This window comes from Oncorhynchus masou, unplaced genomic scaffold, assembly GCF_036934945.1.
Source record: "Oncorhynchus masou masou isolate Uvic2021 unplaced genomic scaffold, UVic_Omas_1.1 unplaced_scaffold_695, whole genome shotgun sequence".
Classification (NCBI taxonomy): Eukaryota; Metazoa; Chordata; class Actinopteri; order Salmoniformes; family Salmonidae; genus Oncorhynchus; species Oncorhynchus masou.
In genome coordinates this window covers 26,603-49,787 of record NW_027013406.1, presented here as the reverse complement: position 1 = coordinate 49,787, position 23,185 = coordinate 26,603, and the positions used below count along the sequence as shown (strand labels likewise).

At 44.7% G+C, this 23,185-nt stretch overlaps 1 protein-coding gene across 1 annotated transcript; it reads left to right on the top strand.

The window, feature by feature from the left end:
• Window positions 1-4,277: 4,277 nt before the first annotated feature.
• Window positions 4,278-20,118, top strand: LOC135536997 (cathepsin D-like). The gene is made up of 9 exons (XM_064963208.1): window positions 4,278-4,436; window positions 6,895-7,057; window positions 11,426-11,549; window positions 12,298-12,416; window positions 13,775-13,974; window positions 14,302-14,424; window positions 16,397-16,541; window positions 18,439-18,537; window positions 19,381-20,118. Exons 1-9 carry the CDS (start codon window positions 4,375-4,377, stop codon window positions 19,540-19,542), a joined length of 1,197 nt encoding a protein of 398 aa, XP_064819280.1. The 5' UTR covers window positions 4,278-4,374; the 3' UTR covers window positions 19,543-20,118.
• The last annotated feature ends 3,067 nt before the right edge of the window (window positions 20,119-23,185 follow it).

Genomic DNA, 23,185 nt, shown 5'->3' with positions numbered 1-23,185 from the left:
TATATATGTTTTAAACCACAGGTTCTAGGTTCATGGATAGAGAAACAGTCAGCGTGCAGACTGTATATATGTTTTAAAAGCAACATTTATTAAATGATTAGGATTGTTTGCAATGGGTACTGTACACAACATGTTCTTTGTTCTACTTTTACTGAGGGCCTATCACGTCCTACAGCACAACAGTGCCTTCACATAGGCAGGGCTGAGGTCCTATCACGTCCTACAACACAACAGTGCCTTCACATAGGCAGGGCTGAGGGCCTATCACTTCCTACAACACAACAGTGCCTTCACATAGGCAGGTATGAGGTCCTATCACTTCCTACAACACAACAGTGCCTTCACATAGGCAGGGCTGAGGTCCTATCACTTCCTACAACACAACAGTGCCTTCACATAGGCAGGGCTGAGGTCCTATCACTTCCTACAACACAACAGTGCCTTCACATAGGCAGGGCTGAGGTCCTATCACTTCCTACAACACAACAGTGCCTTCACATAGGCAGGGCTGAGGTCCTATCACTTCCTACAACACAACAGTGCCTTCACATAGGCAGGGCTGAGGTCCTATCACTTCCTACAACACAACAGTGCCTTCACATAGGCAGGGCTGAGGTCCTATCACTTCCTACAACACAACAGTGCCTTCACATAGGTAGGTATGAGGTGCTGTCATTTCCTACAGCACAACAGTGCCTTCACATAGGCAGGTATGAGGTGCTGTCACCTCCTACAACACAACAGTGCCTACACATAGGCAGGGCTGAGGTCCTATCACTTCCTACAACACAACAGTGCCTTCACATAGGTAGGTATGAGGTGCTGTCATTTCCTACAGCACAACAGTGCCTTCACATAGGCAGGTATGAGGTGCTGTCACCTCCTACAACACAACAGTGCCTTCACATAGGCAGGGCTGAGGTCCTATCACTTCCTACAACACAACAGTGCCTTCACATAGGTAGGTATGAGGTGCTGTCATTTCCTACAGCACAACAGTGCCTTCACATAGGCAGGTATGAGGTGCTGTCACCTCCTACATAGGCAGGTATGAGGTGCTGTCACCTCCTACAACACAACAGTGCCTTCACATAGGCAGGTATGAGGTGCTGTCATTTCCTACAACACAACAGTGCCTTCACATAGGCAGGTATGAGGTGCTGTCACCTCCTACATAGGCAGGCCCAGACTTCAGGTTAACTTGTATCTGACCAAGTTCACAACACTTCAAACAAAAATAGTGACAAACAAAACATCTGAATGAATTGCATTTTCAAAGAAATAGCCATTGCAATTATAAATACAAAAATGAAAAGACAATCACATTAACGGAGGTAGGATTGATTTGGATACCCATTTGCCACTCTTCAAACACATAGAATAATCTGCAATTCAAAGGAAAAAACATTACTGCAGTGGCATAACTTCACAGAATATCATGTGGAATATTGTCCCAACTAAAACACAGAGAGGAATGAAGAAACATATCTTCTCAGAAAACTGTCAACCACATCCCAAACACAAAGTAGTTGCTCACACAAATAAAGTAGGTCCCTACAGCACAATGCAGCACATCAGGAACTAAAAGAAAAGCTCTCATCTGAGCAGGTGTAAGGGGTGAGTTTTTATACCATTTCACATTAGAGTCCCAGGGGAAACAGATCAACAATGCGGTTCCTATCCTTATATATCCTATCCTGATATAGCCTATCCTGATATATCCCATCCCATCCTGATATATCCTATCCTGATATATCCTATCCTATCCTGATATATCCTATCCTATCCTGATATATCCTATCCTTTCCTACCCTGATATATCCTATCCCATCCTGATATATCCTATCCTGATATATCCTATCCTGATATATCCTATCCTTTCCTACCCTGATATATCCTATCCTATCCTGATATATCCTATCCTATCCTGATATATCCTATCCTATCCTGATATATCCTATCCTGATATATCCCATCCTATCCTGATATATCCTATCCTATCCTGATATATCCTATCCTGATATATCCTATCCTATCCTGATATATCCTATCCTATCCTGATATATCCTATCCTGATATATCCTATCCTGATATATCCCATCCTATCCTGATATATCCTATCCTATCCTGATATATCCCATCCTGATATATCCAATCCTGATATATCTTCTCTATCCTGATATATCCTATCCTGATATATCTATTCTATCCTATCCTTTCCTACCCTGATATATCCTACCCTGATATATCCTACCCTGATATATCCTACCCTGATATATCCTACCCTGATATATCCTATCCTTTCCTACCCTGATATATCCTATCCTGATATATCCTATCCTGATATATCCTATCCTTTCCTACCCTGATATATCCTACCCTGATATATCTACTCTATCCTGATATATCCTATCCTGATATATCTATTCTATCCTGATATATCCTATCCTGATATATCCTATCCTTTCCTACCCTGATATATCCTACCCTGATATATCTATCCTATCCTTTCCTACCCTGATATATCCTATCCTGATATATCTACTCTATCCTGATATATCCTATCCTGATATATCTATTCTATCCTGATATAGCCTATCCTGATATATCCTACCCTGATATATCCTACCCTGATATATCCTATCCCATCCTGATATATCTACTCTATCCTGATATATCCTATCCTGATATATCTATTCTATCCTATCCTTTCCTACCCTGATATATCCTATCTTGATATATCTACTCTATCCTGATATATCCTACCCTGATATATCTACTCTACCCTGATATATCCTACCCTGATATATCTATTCTATCCTATCCTTTCCTACCCTGATATATCCTATCCTGATATATCTACTCTATCCTGATATATCCTACCCTGATATATCTACTCTATCCTGATATATCCTATCCTGATATATCCTATCCTATCCTTTCCTACCCTGATATATCCTATCCTGATATATCTATTCTATCCTGATATAGCCTATCGTGATATATCCTATCCTTATATATCCTATCCCATCCTGATATATCCTATCCTGATATATCTATTCTATCCTATCCTTTCCTACCCTGATATATCCTATCCTGATATATCGCTGCTCTGCAATGGTGGAACAAACTCCCTCACGACGCCAGGAAAGCGGAGTCAATCACCACCTTCCGGAGACACCTGAAACCCCACCTCTTCAAGGAATACCTAGGATAGGATAAGTAATCCTTCTCACCCCCCCCCTTAAATGATTTAGATGCACTATTGTAAAGTGGCTGTTCCACTGGATGTCAGAAGGTGAATTCACCAATTTGTAAGTCGCTCTGGATAAGAGCGTCTGCTAAATGTAAATATATCCTATCCTGATATATCTACTCTATCCTGATATATCTATTCTATCCTATCCTTTCCTACCCTGATATATCCTATCCTGATATATCCTATCCTTTCCTACCCTGATATATCCTATCCTATCCTGATATATCCTATCCTTTCCTACCCTGATATATCCTATCCTATCCTGATATATCCTATCCTTTCCTACCCTGATATATCCTATCCTATCCTGATATATCCTATCCTTTCCTACCCTGATATATCCTATCCTTTCCTACCCTGATATATCCTATCCTATCCTGATATATCATATCCTCATATATAATATCCTGTCCCACAATATACATGACTTGTAGCCTATGCAGTACAAAGCCATCAAGACAATTTTATTGTCTGCAAACAGTGTCAAATATCAAATATATTTATGTCAAATTCTGGTCTGGATTAACGATATACTGTGTCTTGGTTTTACACTTTACTTTATTGAGTTTATTTTTGCAGGGACAGAGCACATCACAGGAGGTTGGCGGTAATGGCTGGAGCTGAATCAGTGGAATTACATTCGCTCAGTTCCAGACATTATTATGAGTCGTCCTCCCCTCAGCAGCCTCCACTGGTGCACATTAATCAACATTTCAGTAAAAGTGCTGGTTTTAGCCAGCTGGCTAATTTTCAACTGTAGTCCCTGGACAGGTTACCCACAATTTGATAAGACACACACATCTCTGACAGCATGCCAGCACGGATTTGGTGTGTTCAAGAAATACATATTTGAAGACCGTAAACGCTTTTGCAGACATTGTAAATCTATGATATACAGCGCAGGTCTGCGCCAAATGTGTGTTTCTGGAACGCACCAATTGGCAATGCGCATGCGCAGCTAACTTAACTCCTGGAACGCACCCATCATCACATGATTTTGACTCGACGTCGACACAGTCAGGTGATAAAATTCTGTTGTTGTTATCTCAAGTCAAATTGTCCAGTCATTGTGCTGGCGGATCAGGTTGTAGCTAAAGTTATTCTGCAGCTGTAAAATGAAGGTTTTGTACCTGTGTCTTTTCGCGGCACTTGCTTTGGCATCTGATGCACTCGTCCGGTAAGTAAAGTCAAGTTATATTAGCCGAGCTAACTTGTCAGCTAGAAAACAGTTGAGCCACCAGTTACGTCCTCAGTCAAATAGCTAGCTAGTATTACAAAATAGATAGGCTTACCTAGGTTTGTGAATATTTACTTTGCTGAATGAATAGTGAAGACGACCTTGGGCTACAAAGTGACGTTAATTACATGTTATCAAGTCGCACTAGAGCAAGGTGTTTGTTGTTTCCCATTAACTAGTGTTAAGTTTCTCGCCCAGGCAAACATGTTGTGACAATGTCAAATAGAAATCAGCTAAGGTCAATATCCCAAACGCGATTTAAGGCAGGTTTACAGACCGTCTGACCTGTGTCATGCAGTAGTAGTAAATTATATTAAGTCTGGTTTACAGACCGTCTGACCTGTGTCATGCAGTAGTAGTAAATTAGATTAAGTCTGGTTTACAGACCGTCTGACCTGTGTCATGCAGTAGTAGTAAATTAGATTAAGTCTGGTTTACAGACCGTCTGACCTGTGTCATGCAGTAGTAGTAAATTATATTAAGGCAGGTTTACAGACCGTCTGACCTGTGTCATGCAGTAGTAGTAAATTAGATTAAGGCAGGTTTACAGACCGTCTGACCTGTGTCATGCAGTAGTAGTAAATTAGATTAAGGCAGGTTTACAGACCGTCTGACCTGTGTCATGCAGTAGTAGTAAATTAGATTAAGGCAGGTTTACAGAACGTCTGACCTGTGTCATGCAGTAGTAGTAAATTAGATTAAGTCTGGTTTACAGACCGTCTGACCTGTGTCATGCAGTAGTAGTAAATTAGATTAAGTCTGGTTTACAGACCGTCTGACCTGTGTCATGCAGTAGTAGTAAATTAGATTAAGTCTGGTCTACAGACCGTCTGACCTGTGTCCATGCAGTAGTAGTAAACTATATTAAGGCAGGTTTACAGACCGTCTGACCTGTGTCCATGCAGTAGTAGTAAACTATATTAAGGCAGGTTTACAGACCGTCTGACCTGTGTCCATGCAGTAGTAGTAAACTATATTAAGGCAGGTTTACAGACCGTCTGACCTGTGTCCATGCAGTAGTAGTAAACTATATTAAGGCAGGTTTACAGACCGTCTGACCTGTGTCCATGCAGTAGTAGTAAACTATATTACGGCAGGTTTACATACCGTCTGACCTGTGTCATGTAGTAACACAACTGTCGTAGCGAGATCATGAACATGATAAATGTAAATGTAAAATATTGTCGTGCGACATAACTTGTCGCATTAATTCAGCACAGCAGCCCGGTGCTCCAAATTGTAGACTTTCTCCTATTTTAACAAAGATAAACCCATACGTTCAAAAGTGAATGAATGGAAACCTAGCAAGCCAGGCAACTAAAAGCTATTTTCTAAACGATGTTTTGGTTCGTTGCTAGCTAGTTAATTACCGTTAGCTAGCTATTTCAAATAACGTTAATGACCATTAGCACAGCCGACGTCTTGACTCTAGCTACCTTTTTATTCATTATTACAGGAAACTAAACCCACGACATTATTTACAAGGTGGTGGTGAACTTACAGAAAACGGTGGGATGAAATGAAAGTATGTCATTCAATCGGAGGATTTTATAACTCCTGCGTCAATTTGTCACAGTAAGATTTGGTCTGGTTGCTGTGGCTGCCCGGTAACCACGACAACGGACGTTGCGACAGTTGCCGATAACTTAAAAAAGTTAAGTTTCGTTCAGACCAGTGACACTTGTCGCATTATAAATGTCTACAGACATGTCGTTAGACCAAGTAATAAACTGCCCTTCACCTGTCTGATAACAGCAGTCATGATTAGTGTATGCCTCATTGATTATTACATTGTTCATGTTTCCCATTCGGCAGTGTCCTTGTAGAACAGATATTACACATAGCTAGGTTGCCACATGCAGCACTTGTTCTAGCTTGCAAAGGATGTTGGCACCAGTGTTCTTCGCTGTGTCTGTCTGAGATTAGGAGACCTGTAACTATTCAGTTTTTTCCCAGCAGGAACTTGGTTGAGTAGATCCTAGAAAGGGCTGACCAGTAGACCTGCTGAGATTCTGCTTCACCTACCAACTGTTCAGGGCTGGCTAACCATTTCAAAGGAGTTCTCTAATAGATTCTCTCTTGCTATGTCTCCCTCTCTCTCCCTCCCCCTGTATCTCTCTCTTCCCCGTCCTCTCCTTCTCTCTCTTTCCCTCCCCCTGTATTTCTCTCTTCCCCGTCCTCTCCTTCTCTCTCTTCCCCGTCCTCTCCTTCTCTCTCTTCCCCGTCCTCTCCTTCTCTCTCTTCCCCGTCCTCTCCTTCTCTCTCTTCCCCGTCCTCTCCTTCTCTCTCTTCCCCGTCCTCTCCTTCACTCTCTTCCCCGTCCTCTCCTTCTCTCTCTTCCCCGTCCTCTCCTTCTCTCTCTTCCCCGTCCTCTCCTTCTTCTCTCTCTTTCCCACAGAATTCCGTTGAGGAAGTTCCGTTCCATCAGGCGTACCCTGACTGACTCGGGCAGGGCAGCAGAAGAGCTGTTGGCCGGGCAGGAACACACTAAGTACAACAACCTGGGCTTCCCCTCCTCCAGTAATGGGCCCACTCCAGAAACCCTGAAGAACTTTATGGATGTAAGAAGATCCTCTAGTCGCTACTAACCAGGGACCTGGGAGTGGAGTAGTTACCCTTGGGATGTGTCCCAGATGGCACCCTATTCCCTACGTAGTGCACTACATTTGATCAGAGCCGTGCTATGGGCCCCGGTCAAAAGTAGTGCACTTTAATAGGAAGTAGGGTGCCATTTGGAACGTAGGTGACCTGTGCCAATGGAGTGGTCACCCTTGACTTCCCTAATGCACTGTAGCACAAGCTAAAAGCCAAGCAGGCAGGCTAGGAAAAAAAAATCCAACAAAGAATCTGTTGTCGCCAGTCCGGCCTTTCCTTCTAGTCCTCCTAGCTAGCTGAATTAGTAGCTTTACAAGGCAAAGCTCAATCCCCCCTCTCTGTCCTGAAGGGAAGATGGAAGATCCCTTCTGATTTCACATTTCCCCATTTTTAAAGTTGGGTAATCAGATTTGTTAGTTTATGTGTGACGGAACAAGAATGTTTGTCATATGACAAGTAACTCAGCTTCCCATCAGTGTTGGGTCTTTTCTCTGTGTGACCGAACAGGAACTAGGAATAGTCATATGACTGACTGAGAGCAAGGAAGGCCTGATCTTCTAAGCTCCCTGAGCCTGATCAGCTGACAATTTGTAGACATAATGTACGGTTTATCCTCGGCAAATCGACTAAGCTTTGTGTTTTTATGTAGTTTCATCTAGGGCCTTGTATACTCTAGTCCCCCCCCCCTTGCATCCAGAACAACTTGAATTATTTTGGCATAGCATGTAGCTCAATTGGTATCAAGGGACCTAACGTGTGCCATGAAAACATTCCCCACCCCATTACGCCACCAGCCTGTACTGTTGACACCAGGCGACGGGGCCAGACCATTATACCAACGCCACCAGCCTGTACTGTTGACACCAGGCGACGGGGCAGACCATTATACCAACGCCACCAGCCCGTACTGTTGACACCAGGCGAGACGGGACCATTTTACCAACGCCACCAGCCTGTATTGTTGACACCAGGCGACGGGGCCAGACCATTATACCAACGCCACCAGCCTGTACTGTTGACACCAGGCGACGGGGCCAGACCATTATACCAACGCCACCAGCCTGTACTGTTGACACCAGGCGAGCCCATTATACCAACGCCACCAGCCTGTACTGTTGACACCAGGCGAGACGGGACCATTATACCAACGCCACCAGCCTGTATTGTTGACACCAGTCGAGACGGGACCATTATACCAACGCCACCAGCCTGTATTGTTGACACCAGGCGATGGGGCCAGACCATTATACCAACGCCACCAGCCTGTACTATTGACACCAGGCGGGGCCATGGACTGCTGCTGCTTACACCAAATCCTGACTCTGCCATCAAGTGATGCTTTTCCTCTCCTCAATTGTCCAGTGTTGGTTAATGCGTTCCCCTCTGGAGCTGCTTCTTCTTGTTTTTAGCTGATGGGAGTGGAATCCGTTGTGGTCGTCTGCTGCAACGGCCCATTTGTGACGAAGGCTGACGAGTTGTGCGTTCCGAGATGCCGTTCTGCACACCGCTGTTGTACTGCGCCGTTCTTTGTCTGTTTGTGGTGTAACAGTATAACTTTAGTCCGTCCCCTCGCCCCTACCCGGACTCGAACCAGACACCCTCTGCACACATCAACAACTGACACCCACGAAGCATCGTTACCCATCGCTCCACAGAGCAAGGGGAACCACTACTTCAAGCTCTCACAGCAAGTGACGTCGCCGATTGAAACGCTATTGGCGCGCACCACCGCAAACTAGCCATTTCACATCGGTTACAGTGGCACGCCTGTTAACTTGCACTATTTGTCATTCTCCTTTGACCTCTCATCAACGAGCTGATTTCACCCACAGGACAGCTGCTGTTTGTCGTACCATTCTCGGGGAAACCTTAGACCCAGGCAAACCCTGGTCCTGGAATGCCGCGGGCACTTGCTGTTTTTGATTTAACAGACCTGGAAGACCAGGTGTGGTGCCTAGTTGCAGTACCTGTGGCCCTCCAGGAACCGGGTTGGCTAGCCCTGCCCTAGACACCGTTGTGCGTAAAAAGCCCAGGAGGCCGGATGTTTCTGAGATACTGGAATCGGCGTGCCTGGCACTGACTCACACCACACTCAGTCGCTTAGGTCTCTCATTCTGCCCAGTTCTAACGTTCCATCGAACAGTAACTGAATGGCTCGATGCCTGTCTGCCTGCTTTATATAGGAAGCCACGGCCACCTGACTCACTGTCTGTAGGAGTGAACCATTACTGTGAATGGATGGGGTGTACCTAATAAACTGGCCAATGAGTGTTCATGATATCAGTTCCACCAGCATTAGATAAACATTGTGAGTAGCCTACATAGTGTAGTAATCGTTGTGGTTTCTGAGTGTTTTGTCCGGGACTCTGATAGTTCCTTCCACTGAGCTGAGGGATGTGCACACACAGGAGAAGGTCGTGGTTTACACTGTTTCCTAGACTCTCACAGGAAGTGAGTTGCGATATGTAGATTAATCCAATGGTAGGTACAAGGTGACACACACACACAACACGCATCTACCATATAAAATGTAATGCAAATCCTCCTATGAAGCTTGAAAAGTTGGAACTGAATGACTAGTTTTTTAAATGGAATGGTTTCAGACACTTTATAACATGTTGCAGAGTAATTGAAACGTTCACATCAAACCACTTATAGATATCAACCAACCACAATACAACCACAGTGAATGAATGAACCCGTTGTCCCTTCAATAGTCAGCTCTTTAATAAGAGAAAGGTTTGTGTCCACAAATGGCCCCCTATTCCCCAACAAGGCTTTGGTCAAAAGTAGTGCACTATATAGGGAATAGAGTGCGTAGGTCTCTGGTCAAAAGAGGTGCACTATATAGGGAGTAGAGCCTTTTGTTTTTGTACGCACACACTAAGACTGCTAATATAATCACAATGAAGTGATCAAGCAGTCTCTCAAGAGGATTGAATTGACTGAAGAGTTTCATTTCCTATGAGTCCTAGAAAAAAGGAAGTTGAGTCATCGTATTGAGATAATGTTGAGTAATCGTTCATTCTCTGCTTGCAACAGAAGGTTCGCTGACTGTTAGAACGTGACTAGGAGAAGATGAATCACTGAGACCTATTGGATTGACCGACGAGATAAAATGCTAGATTGGAGTCCTAGAAAGAGGGAAGTTGACTCTGTGTAATTATTAAACTGTAGTTATTATTTGCTCTTGAACAGAAGGTTAGCTGTATGTTCAACAGGGTGACGAGGAGAAGAGATCACTCTGACCTATTGGATTGACCGACGAGATAAAATGCTAGATTGGAGTCCTAGAAAGTGGGAAGTTGACTCTGTGTAATTATTAAACTGTGTAGTTATTATTTGCTCTTGAACAGAAGGTTAGCTGTATGTTCAACAGGGTGACGAGGAGAAGAGATCACTCTGACCTGTTTTACTTCAGACTAACTGCTTCTGACACTTGGCAGAGCCAACTTCTCTATCAGTCTTGGATGTAGAACGGACTGAACGAATCGCATGACGTGCATGAACAGACAAGTTTAGCTAGATGGTGCCAGATGTGTTCGGGCTCAACCTGTTGGAAGGGATTGCCTTCACTGTATCCCTACAACGTGACCAAAGCATCGTGGAGCTTGTTCTTCTGAGGGAATAGGTATATGAAGAACCAGCTGAAACTGGGCCTCTGTCCTCCACCAGTTTGGGAGTCCACTTTTAATGTGAAGATCCTACTTCCTGCTTTCTAGTCCGGGAGTCGTTTGATTGGCTCCTTGAAACCACAGTTGTTTTTATTTCATGCAGCGGTGTGTGTTTTCCAGGCTCAGTACTACGGTGAGATCGGCCTGGGGACTCCTGCTTAATCCTACTTCCTGCTTTCTAGTCCGGGAGCCGTTTTGATTGGCTCCTTGAAACCACAGTTGTATTTATTTCATGCAGCGGTGTGTGTTTTCCAGGCTCAGTACTACGGTGAGATCGGCCTGGGGACTCCTGCTTAATCCTACTTCCTGCTTTCTAGTCCGGGAGCCGTTTTGATTGGCTCCTTGAAACCACAGTTGTTTTTATTTCATGCAGCGGTGTGTGTTTTCCAGGCTCAGTACTACGGTGAGATCGGCCTGGGGACTCCTGCTTAATCCTACTTCCTGCTTTCTAGTCCGGGAGCCGTTTTGATTGGCTCCTTGAAACCACAGTTGTTTTTATTTCATGCAGCGGTGTGTGTTTTCCAGGCTCAGTACTACGGTGAGATCGGCCTGGGGACTCCTGCTTAATCCTACTTCCTGCTTTCTAGTCCGGGAGCCGTTTTGATTGGCTCCTTGAAACCACAGTTGTTTTTATTTCATGCAGCGGTGTGTGTTTTCCAGGCTCAGTACTACGGTGAGATCGGCCTGGGGACTCCCGTCCAGACATTCACTGTGGTGTTTGATACAGGCTCCTCTAACTTGTGGGTCCCTTCCGTCCACTGCTCCTTCACAGACATCGCCTGCTGTAAGTTGACACCACACTGACTCAATCCCACATGTATCCATACCGTTGTCACGTCCTCTCAGATCCTCCACAAGTCCATAGGGGTCTAGGGTTGCATTCTGGGGAATGGGCCGTTGACTCGTACACACGAGACTGCAGCTAGAAGGACCTACTCACTTCCAGAACACTGGTTTTTTAGAAGCAGCATGAATATTAACGAGCTGTATGTGCCTCTTAGTCCATTTCTAGGTTTAGTCTGTTTCTAAGAATCCTCTGTTTTATTCTTTGTCCTTTCTGCCAAATGCCTTTCCTCCATTTTAGTTAAATTATTTTATTTGTTTATTTCACCTTTATTTAACCAGGTAGGCAAGTTGAGAACAAGTTCTCATTTACAATTGCGACCTGGCCAAGATAAAGCAAAGCAGTTCGACACATACAACGACACAGAGTTACACATGGAGCAAAACAAACATACAGTAGAATAATAAGTTTATATTATACGATGTGAGCAAATGAGGTGACATAAGGGAGGTAAAGGCAAAAAAAGGCCATGGTGGCAAAGTAAATACAATATAGCAAGTAAAACACTGGAATGGTAGATTTGCAATGGAAGAATGTGCAAAGTAGAAATAAAAATAATGGGGTGCAAAGGAGCGAACTGTCCTCTCAAAATGCTTCAACGTGTTCTTCCTTCTAGGTTATAGAACTATTGATATTGGCCATGTTTGACAGATTTTAAAGTGACACTTCTCTTCTGTCTGTCTGTCAGTGCTTCACCACAAGTATAACGGTGCCAAGTCCAGTACGTATGTGAAGAACGGAACGGCCTTCGCCATCCAGTATGGGTCTGGCAGTCTGTCTGGGTACCTCAGCCAAGACACGTGCACGGTAGGTTCCAAGGTCACACTCTTGTTTTGTTTTGTTTTTAACCTTTATTTTACTAGGCAAGTCAGTTAAGAACAAATTCTTATTTTCAATGACGGCCGAGGAACAGAGGGTTAACTGCCTGTTCAGGGGCAGAACGACAGATTTTGTACCTTGTCAGCTCGGGGATTTGAACTTGCAACCTTTCGGTTACTAGTCCAATGCTCTAACTACACTGCCTCTAACCACTAGACCTGGCCTCTGAAACGGTGCTGTATAAATCAAATCCGTTGTCTCTATTGTTCTATTCTCCAAAGCAATTACCTTTTTTTAAGGCTGTTTTTTATTGTTCTTAATGATTTTAATCAGCGTTTCTACTTTTCTGCCTGAAATTTTATTTTATTTTGACGATATAAAAAAATACAATCTCTCTGTGTTTAGGTGTCAGTTTGGAGGCCTGATGGTCTATAGGTGTGTTTATAATGGCTGTGCTGCTCATCTCTCTGGTAGATTGGAGGCCTGACGGTCTATAGGTGTGTTTATAATGGCTGTGCTGCTCATCTCTCTGGTAGATTGGAGGCCTGACGGTCTATAGATGTGTTTATAATGGCTGTGCTGCTCATCTCTCTGGTAGATTGGAGGCCTGACGGTCTATAGATGTGTTTATAATGGCTGTGCTGCTCATCTCTCTGGTAGATTGGAGGCCTGACGGTCTATAGATGTGTTTATACTGGCTGTGCTGCTCATCTCTCTGGTAGATTGGAGGCCTGACGGTCTATAGATGTGTTTATAATGGCTGTGCTGCTCATCTCTCTGGTAGATTGGAGGCCTGACGGTCTATAGATGTGTTTATAATGGCTGTGCTGCTCATCTCTCTGGTAGATTGGAGGCCTGACGGTCCATAGAGGTGTGTTTATAATGGCTGTGCTGCTCATCTCTCTGGTAGATTGGAGGCCTGACGGTCTATAGATGTGTTTATAATGGCTGTGCTGCTCATCTCTCTGGTAGATTGGAGGCCTGACGGTCTATAGATGTGTTTATAATGGCTGTGCTGCTCATCTCTCTGGTAGATTGGAGGCCTGACGGTCCATAGAGGTGTGTTTATAATGGCTGTGCTGCTCATCTCTCTGGTAGATTGGAGGCCTGACGGTCTATAGATGTGTTTATAATGGCTGTGCTGCTCATCTCTCTGGTAGATTGGAGGCCTGACGGTCTATAGATGTGTTTATACTGGCTGTGCTGCTCATCTCTCTGGTAGATTGGAGGCCTGACGGTCTATAGATGTGTTTATACTGGCTGTGCTGCTCATCTCTCTGGTAGATTGGAGGCCTGACGGTCTATAGATGTGTTTATAATGGCTGTGCTGCTCATCTCTCTGGTAGATTGGAGGCCTGTCCATCGAGGAGCAGGTGTTCGGTGAGGCCATCAAGCAGCCTGGCGTAGCCTTCATCGCTGCTAAGTTTGACGGCATCCTGGGCATGGCCTACCCCCGCATCTCTGTGGACGGGGTCGCTCCTCCGTTTGACAACATCATGAGGCAGAAGAAAGTAGAGCAGAACGTGTTCTCCTTCTACCTCAACAGGTGAGACGGAGAGGAGTGCCTCACCTATTAGTCCTTGTTGGAGATTTAGGTTTCCTGGACATGGATAAGATAAGCCTGTACTGTAACTAACTAAAAAGCCCCACGTCTATTGAAATAGCTGGTTATTTTTTATTTAACCTTTTTATTTAACTAGGCAAGTCAGTTAAGAAAAAAAAATATTATTTACAATGACTGCCTCCCAAAACGCCTCAAAGTACCAGGTTTAATCTGTATCCAGGAAAACTCCGACTTGTTGTGCTTGTTGTCTCTGCTCTGCAAAGACATTATACAAATAGTACAAGGACTGTCTGGTCTTGTGTGTGTCAGGAACCCAGACTCTGAGCCCGGCGGGGAGCTCCTGCTGGGAGGAACTGACCCGAAGTACTACAGTGGAGACTTCCAGTACCTCGCCGTCAGCCGCCAGGCCTACTGGCAGATCCACATGGACGGGTGAGTGCTCTTCCTTCACCCGTTGTTTATGTGCTGCCACTCCTGCTTGTGTTAGTTAGCGTATTCTAACATCACCATAACAATCTCCTTCCTACATTAACCATCTGTTGTTGGTGGACACTATATATTAGTATGTCTGTGGTCAGTTCTGTGTCAGAATTATTCAGTTTATTCAGCTTTTTTTTTGAGGACTTTTTTGAGTAGGTGAAATGGACGCCACAAACATTTTGTGAATAGCAATCGCATTCCCTTGGGAATCTCAGGAAACTTACCCTTTGACCTCTCGCCCCACACGTCAAACAGAAGCTTCCGGGAAAACAACATTCTGCGAGCTAGAAGCCTTCTGAGAGGAACCAAGGCTGGCCGAGGTCAACGAAGATTTGCACTGTTGGTTTCGGTCTCATGTAGAAGTGCCAAGGGACCGAGTCTTAACTGCAATTAAGAAAGCATAAGATGCTCAATCTCCCCACTGTCTGCTAAATATCCTAACCTGCAATTCTAAATCTCCCCACTCTCTGCTAAATATCCTAACCTGCCATTCTAAATCTCTGCAAAACAAAGCGGATGAGTTTGAACTTTTGCTCACATCAATCCAGGACAGAAATTGGTTGTTTAACAGAAACGTGGACGCATGGAGAACATTCCAGATGAGTCTCTAAACAGAGGCTGTTCAGAAAGGACAGAAATCTGTTTAAATGTGAAGGGAAGAGTGGCCGTATGTGTATCGTCCCCAGGTTAGGAGACGGGCGGACCTAAAGAGATGAGTGTGTGTCCCGGAGAGGCTAATGAGAAGGAACTGCAACAGGAAGCCATTGATGATCTCATTAACACCATCCACTCTGAAGTTGAAGTCACCTGAAGCAGGTGTTGTCTTATGTGTGGATTTCAAGGCCCTCATCAAATCCCACCCAGGTTTAAAACCGGTTGACAAAAACAAGACCTGTGGAGACTCCATGATTTGATCTGGATGATAACAAACAAAATTGAAAAAGGCAAGGAACTCTGTTCAAAGGCTCATCTGAGGGACTAAGAATCCACTAGATGACAAAATGTAAATTCAAACACTGAGAGAAGAATCCAGAAGGGTTGTGGGACGTCGTCACCAACAGAGCTGGTCGAGTAAAATCACCTGGAGGCTCCATACCGATTTGATGGTGTGGAAACTGACGAGGTTGAGGTCCTGAACAACATCTTTGCTGAAGCATGGAAAGGAATTACATCTGCCCCCAACCAGATCCCCTAATCCCGGGTGGAATGGCCTGTTCCAGGTGGAACCAGATCCCCCTAATCCCGGGTGGACGGCCTGTTCCAGGTGGAACCAGATCCCCTAATCCCGGGTGGACGGCCTGTTCCAGATGGAACCAGCTCCACTAATCCCGGGTGGGCGGCCTGTTCCAGGTAGAACGTGCCCAAAAAGGACAATCAAGATGATAACAAAACGGAGACATCCCACTGACCCTTCCACCACTACAGTCAGAGGTCAGGCAGCAGTAAGATTGGTCACTGACATGATGCACCAACCTGACCACCCTGATCTCCTGTCACAGAGAAGAGGAGACGGTACTGGTAAAGTCCTCCAGAGTCAACTGTACAGCATCAACGCCAGGATAAATCTACATGTGTTTACCGTAGCCACTGCAATCAGACATTTTAATGGCCAAATGTGACTTTAAACAAATGTCTTGTCATTGAGGACCTATTGAATGTTTTATTTTGTTTTTGTCTTGTTTTAAAGTATTGTCTAGATGTAACTGCATTCTGCAAAATTCAGTTTTGTGGACCGCGAGCATGAATGAAATCAACGCTGTTTTCACTATGTCGGGAGGGAACTGTAAACCTAAATGAGTTATTGGTTTAGTGTTTTAAATAGAGTGAAAAGGCATTTACTGCTCTGAGAACAGATCTATTGTAACCTTGTGTAACCTCCTTCCACCAAGAGAGCTGGAGTCAAACCTGTGTCTGTTTTGTACAGGATGGGTGTGGGGAGCCAGCTGAGTCTGTGTAAGGGAGGCTGTGAGGCCATCGTGGATACCGGCACGTCCCTCATCACCGGCCCGGCGGCCGAGGTCAAGGCCCTGCAGAGGGCCATCGGAGCAACACCACTCATCCAGGGAGAGGTAAGACACAGGATTAACCGCACTCCTCTAGTTCAACACTGTGGTCCCCGACTACAGCCACGTTCCTCCTCCTCTAGTTCAACACTGTGGTCCCTGACTACAGCTACGTTCCTCTTCCTCCTCTAGTTCAACACTGTGGTCCCCGACGACAGCCACGTTCCTCCTCCTCTAGTTCAACACTGTGGTCCCTGACTACAGCTACGTTCCTCTTCCTCCTCTAGTTCAACACTGTGGTCCCCGACTACAGCTACGTTCCTCCTCCTCTAGTTCAACACTGTGGTCCCCGACTACAGCTACGTTCCTCCTCTAGTTCAACACTGTGGGCCCCGACTACAGCTACGTTCCTCTTCCTCCTCTAGTTCAACACTGTGGTCCCCGACGACAGCCACGTTCCTCCTCCTCTAGTTCAACACTGTGGTCCCCGACTACAGCCACGTTCCTCCTCCTCCTCTAGTTCAACACTGTGGTCCCCGACTACAGCTACGTTCCTCTTCCTCCTCTAGTTCAACACTGTGGTCCCCGACTACAGCTACGTTCCTCTTCCTCCTCTAGTTCAACACTGTGGTCCCCGACTACAGCTACGTTCCTCCTCCTCTAGTTCAACACTGTGGTCCCCGACTACAGCTACGTTCCTCCTCCTCCTCTAGTTCAACACTGTGGTCCACGACTACAGCTACGTTCCTCCTCTAGTTCAACACTGTGGTCCCCGACTACAGCTACGTTCCTCCTCTAGTTCAACACTGTGGTCCCCGACTACAGCTACGTTCCTCCTCTAGTTCAACACTGGTCCCCGACTACAGCCACGTTCCTCCTCTCGTTCAACACTGTGGTCCCCGACTACAGCTACGTTCCTCCTCTAGTTCAACACTGTGGTCCCCGACTACAGCCACGTTCCTCCTCCTCTCGTTCAACACTGTGGTCCCCGACTACAGCTACGTTCCTCCTCCTCTCGTTCAACACTGTGGTCCCCGACTACAGCTACGTTCCTCCTCTAGTTCAACACTGTGGTCCCCGACTACAGCTACGTTCCTCCTCCTCTAGTTCAACACTGTGGTCCCCGACTACAGCTACGTTCCTCCTCCTCTAGTTCAACACTGTGGTCCACGACTACAGCCACGTTCCTCCTCCTCTAGTTCAACACTGTGGTCCCCGACTACAGCCATGTTCCTCCTCCTCTAGTTCAACACTGTGGTCCCCGACTACAGCCACGTTCCTCCTCCTCTAGTTCAACACTGTGGTCCCCGACTACAGCTACGTTCCTCCTCCTCCTCTAGTTCAACACTGTGGTCCCCGACTACAGCTACGTTCCTCCTCCTCCTCTAGTTCAACACTGTGGTCCCCGACTACAGCTACGTTCCTCCTCCTCCTCTAGTTCAACACTGTGGTCCCCGACTACAGCTACGTTCCTCCTCTAGTTCAACACTGTGGTCCCCGACTACAGCTACGTTCCTCCTCCACCTCTCGTTCAACACTCTGGTCCCCGACTACAGCTACGTTCCTCCTCTAGTTCAACACTGTGGTCCCCGACTACAGCTACGTTCCTCCTCCTCTCGTTCAACACTGTGCTCCCCGACTACAGCTACGTTCCTCCTCCTCCTCGTTCAACACTGTGCTCCCCGACTACAGCTACGTTCCTCCTCCACCTCTCGTTCAACACTGTGGTCCCCGACTACAGCTACGTTCCTCCTCTAGTTCAACACTGTGGTCCCCGACTACAGCTACATTCCTCCTCTAGTTCAACACTGTGGTCCCCGACTACAGCTACATTCCTCCTCTAGTTCAACACTGTGGTCCCCGACTACAGCTAAATGAAGTCCTTCTTGACCTGGCCCGTCTCCTATTACTTAGAGAACTGTACTCCACTTTATTTGACTGACTGTTTCCGCTTGTGTTTCAGTACATGGTGAACTGTGATAAGATTCCCACCATGCCTGTCATCACATTCAACCTGGGAGGACAGTCCTACAGTCTGACTGCAGAGCAGTACGTCCTCAAGGTGAGTCTCTGTCTTTATTTATTTTTTTCTCTTCTCTGTTTATATCTGGAGAATCTACTGGACATACTTTGAGCAAAACAATGTCGAGGCAGATATCCGGCTGGGGGGAGGGGGGCAGGTATCCGGCGGGGGGGGGGGCAGGTATCCGGCGGGGGGGGCAGGGGGCAGGTATCTGGCGGGGGGGGGGGCAGATATCCGGCGGGGGAGGCAGATATCCGGCGGGGGGGGAGGCAGATATCCAGCAGAGGGCGGTAGAGTCTAATACAACAATCATAGGAACAGTGTTCTCTCAGTCATTATACCACACAAACAGGGCATTGTTTAGTTCACTAAGCCATTCTCAGAACCATGGGAGACAACGTACATTGATTTGAATGTTTGTCTCAGAATGTAACTGTTATTTCAACAATTATTACTGAGTAATAATGGCCTATTGACCTTTCCTTACAAACCGTCCCTCTGTTGGCTGCGATGTTAGTATTTCTGTCGTTTGGTCATTTACATATCAGGCCCTTGTTCATTAGTGCACACCGTAGCGAAACATTGTGCAACAGAAAATAAAAATGAGCATTTCAGCAATGAACAAGTTAGTACCTCTCTGTTTCAAACTGTTTGGTGCTTACTGGACACGATCTGGGACTGTGTGCGTCTCTGTATTCCTTCCCCCTTCTCTGCCTCTGACTGCGTCTGTACTCCTTCCCCCTTCTGCTCTGGGTCTGACTGTGTGCGTGCGTCTCTGAATTCCTTCCCCCTTCTGCTCTGGGTCTGACTGTGTGCGTCTCTGTAATCCTTCCCCCTTCTCCTCTGCCTCTGACTGCGTCTGTATTCCTTTCTCCACTCCAGGAGAGCCAGGCTGGTAAGACCATCTGCCTGAGTGGCTTCATGGGCCTGGACATCCCCGCCCCCGCCGGCCCGCTGTGGATCCTGGGAGATGTATTCATTGGCCAATACTACACTGTGTTCGACCGTGACAACAACAGGGTGGGCTTCGCTAAGTCCAAGTAGAACTACACGCATGGCTACGTCCTCATTCTCCACTATCCATCATCTACCCTTTTTCTGAAGTGTACACTTGTTCTGCACACTACTTGTCATGGATTTGGAGAACTGGGAAGCAGTCGATGTTTTAGGGTGTTTTGCGGTACATTTAAAAGTGGATCGAGATGTTATGATTAAATCCACGTTTGGGGGAAAGACACTACTTGTGAAGTTGCAAAAGTTTCCGTTTAGCTTTTCTGAAATCTTTTTAAACTAGCAATTAGATTTGTGTAGAGTTCAAATGCACTGATCTAAACAAGCATTTAATGTCTTGAGTTATTTGCTGTGAAAGTGAAAGCGAAAACATGGTGGTGTTGGAGGAACCGGATCGGGAGTCAAAGATGACGGTCAGAACAGACCTTGTGAGTTTTACCGTCTGAGTGACCTGCTGTTTGTGTTAAATCAGGGACTTGTGTGTTTTTTAAAGCAACCGAACAATGTAACAGTTTTAATTTGAGTTTTGAGGCAATGGACCTCTTGTCAATGACTTTTAAGATGTATCTTCAAATGATTGGATTCAATAAAATAATTGTAGAAAGTGAAGTGTCCCTTTTTTTTTTTTAAATGTCACTCATCTCCCCTTCTAATAGATGCTGTAGAGTAGGGGTACTCCACTCCTGTTTCAGAAGATCAGCTCACACTAATGTCAAAGGTCAGGATAGATATTGAAATTTATCAGCGTAGTAACAAAAACCCCACCAAGCGGCCCATGTGACCCCCCCCCCAAAACTGGTCACACCCCTCTTGTTAGTGGAGAGAATTTTGTTTCCGTTTTAAAAGCTAATGTCCTGCAATTCTACACTTTGACATGCCTTTTGTTCATATGATACCTGAGTGACTCAACAAAATTAATGGGGGGGCACTGGGGTTGAGGCCTCTGGTCATGTGATCTGGATGATGACTAGATTTCAGATGGGTAAGTTAGGCTAACCAGCTATCTAGCTAACATGACAGGTCGTTGATCAACTGGACATTTCAGACAGGTTATAGACATCTCCATAAGATCTGTCTGAATGACATAACAAGAGGGAGAAACTGCTCGACTACAACCACATTTCAAAATTGAACCTTGTACATTTTCCCACATCAGGCACTTCAATCAAACTTTTATTATTTTTATCAAATATCTCTTAATAACCAGGGTTTAGGGTCCAGTCAATTCATAGAGTAAACGAAATTAGAAATGTTCCCCTTTTTAAAATGCATTGAAGAGAATTGGAATGTCCGTGAACTTCCTGAATTGAAATGGAATTGACCACAAGCCTGCTAAGTAACTCATAAATAGTATAAAATGTCAGAATTTGTATCCACATACTTTACATACTGTAATAAGGTTATTACATTACATTTCCATACTTTTTTTTTCTTCCAACATAAATAAAAATACACACGTCCTCCATTTGTTTAGTATTCAGGAGATGTGTTCTCCGTCCAAACTTTTTTCTGTGGTAAAAAAAATTTTTTTAAATAGTATTTTTTTTTCCCTCATTAGTAATACTCATAAAATCTTTCCCGAGGACTTGATAGATTCACTCTCAGAACGATCATTAAAAGATACCAAGTTAAAAAGTATTGTATCCAACTTGATCCCCTTCTTGTGGTACTTCATGGAAATTGTCTTTTATATATTGAATAAATCACAAAATATTGAAAGGAATAGCTCCCCCTATATTGAAAGGAATAGCTCCCCTTATATTGAAATGAATAGTTCACCATACATTGAAATGAATAGCTCACCATATATTGAAAGGAATAGCTCCCCTTATATTGAAATGAATAGCTCCCCATATATTGAAAGCAATAGCTCACCATACATTGAAAGGAATAGCTCACCATACATTGAAAGCAATAGCTCCCCATAGTGTGATGGAAGCCACGTGATGTAGACACACACGTATCTAAAAAGGGTAATTCCTTCCATCTGTGTGTACTAATGTCCATGTTCCAGAATCCCACTCTGGGATCACCATAGTGTAATAGTCAGGTTTTCCCATGATGATGGAAACTCCATTTCTCTTCCCGGCTGGGGTATGTTCTTTAGAGCGGTCTGTTCGTACTGGACATCTTCAGACACCTTCCTGTTTTACTCTGTTTTCTTCTGTTTTGTGCCTTTAACACAGATATCCTCTCGCAATAGAATATAACCCAGATATCCTCTCCCTATAGAATATAACCCACCCAGATATCCTCTCCCTATAGAATATAACCCAGATATCCTCTCCCTATTGAATTCACCCAGATATCCTCTCCCTATAGAATATAACCCAGATATCATCTCCCTATTGAATATAACCCAGATATCCTCTCCCTATTGAATTCACCCAGATATCCTCTCCCTATTGAATTCACCCAGATATCCTCTCCTTATAGAATATAACCCAGATATCCTCTCCCTATAGGCTATAACCCAGATATCCTCTCCTTATAGAATGTAACCCAGATATCCTCTCCCTATAGACTGTAACCCAGATACTCTCTCCCTATAGAATATAACCCAGATATCCTCTCTCTATAGAATATAACCCAGATATCCTCTCCCTATTGAATTCACCCAGATATCCTCTCCCTATTGAATATAACCCAGATATCCTCTCCCTATAGACTATAACCCAGATATCCTCTCCCTATAGAATATAACCCAGATATCCTCTCCCCATAGAATATAACCCAGATATCCTCTCCCTATAGACTATAACCCAGATATCCTCTCCCTATAGAATATAACCCAGATATCCTCTCCCTATAGAATATAACCCAGATATCCTCTCCCCATAGAATATAACCCAGATATCCTCTCCCTATAGAATATAACCCAGATATCCTCTCCCTATAGAATATAACCCAGATATCCTCTCCCTATTGAATTCACCCAGATATCCTCTCCCTATTGAATTCACCCAGATATCCTCTCCCTATAGACTATAACCCAGATATCCTCTCCCTATAGAATATAACCCAGATATCCTCTCCCCATAGAATATAACCCAGATATCCTCTCCCCATAGAATATAACCCAGATATCCTCTCCCTATAGAATATAACCCACCCAGATATCCTCTCCCTATAGAATATAGCCCACCCAGATATCCTCTCCCTATAGAATATAACCTAGATATCATCTCCCTATAGAATGTAACACAGATATCCTCTCCCTATAGAATATAACCCAGATATCCTCTCCCTATAGAATATAACCTAGATATCATCTCCCTATAGAATATAACCCAGATATCCTCTCCCTATAGACTATAACCCAGATATCCTCTCCCTATAGACTATAACCCAGATATCCTCTCCCTATAGAATATAACCCAGATATCCTCTCCCTATAGAATATAACCCAGATATCCTCTCCCTATTGAATATAACCCAGATAGCCTCTCCCTATTGAATGTAACCCAGATATCCTCTCCCTATTGAATGTAACCCAGATATCCTCTCCCTATAGAATGTAACCCAGATATCCTCTCCCTATAGAATATAACCCAGATATCCTCCCTATAGAATATAACCCAGATATCCTCTCCCTATTGAATATAACCCAGATATCCTCTCCCTATTGAATGTAACCCAGATATCCTCTCCCTATAGAATGTAACCCAGATATCCT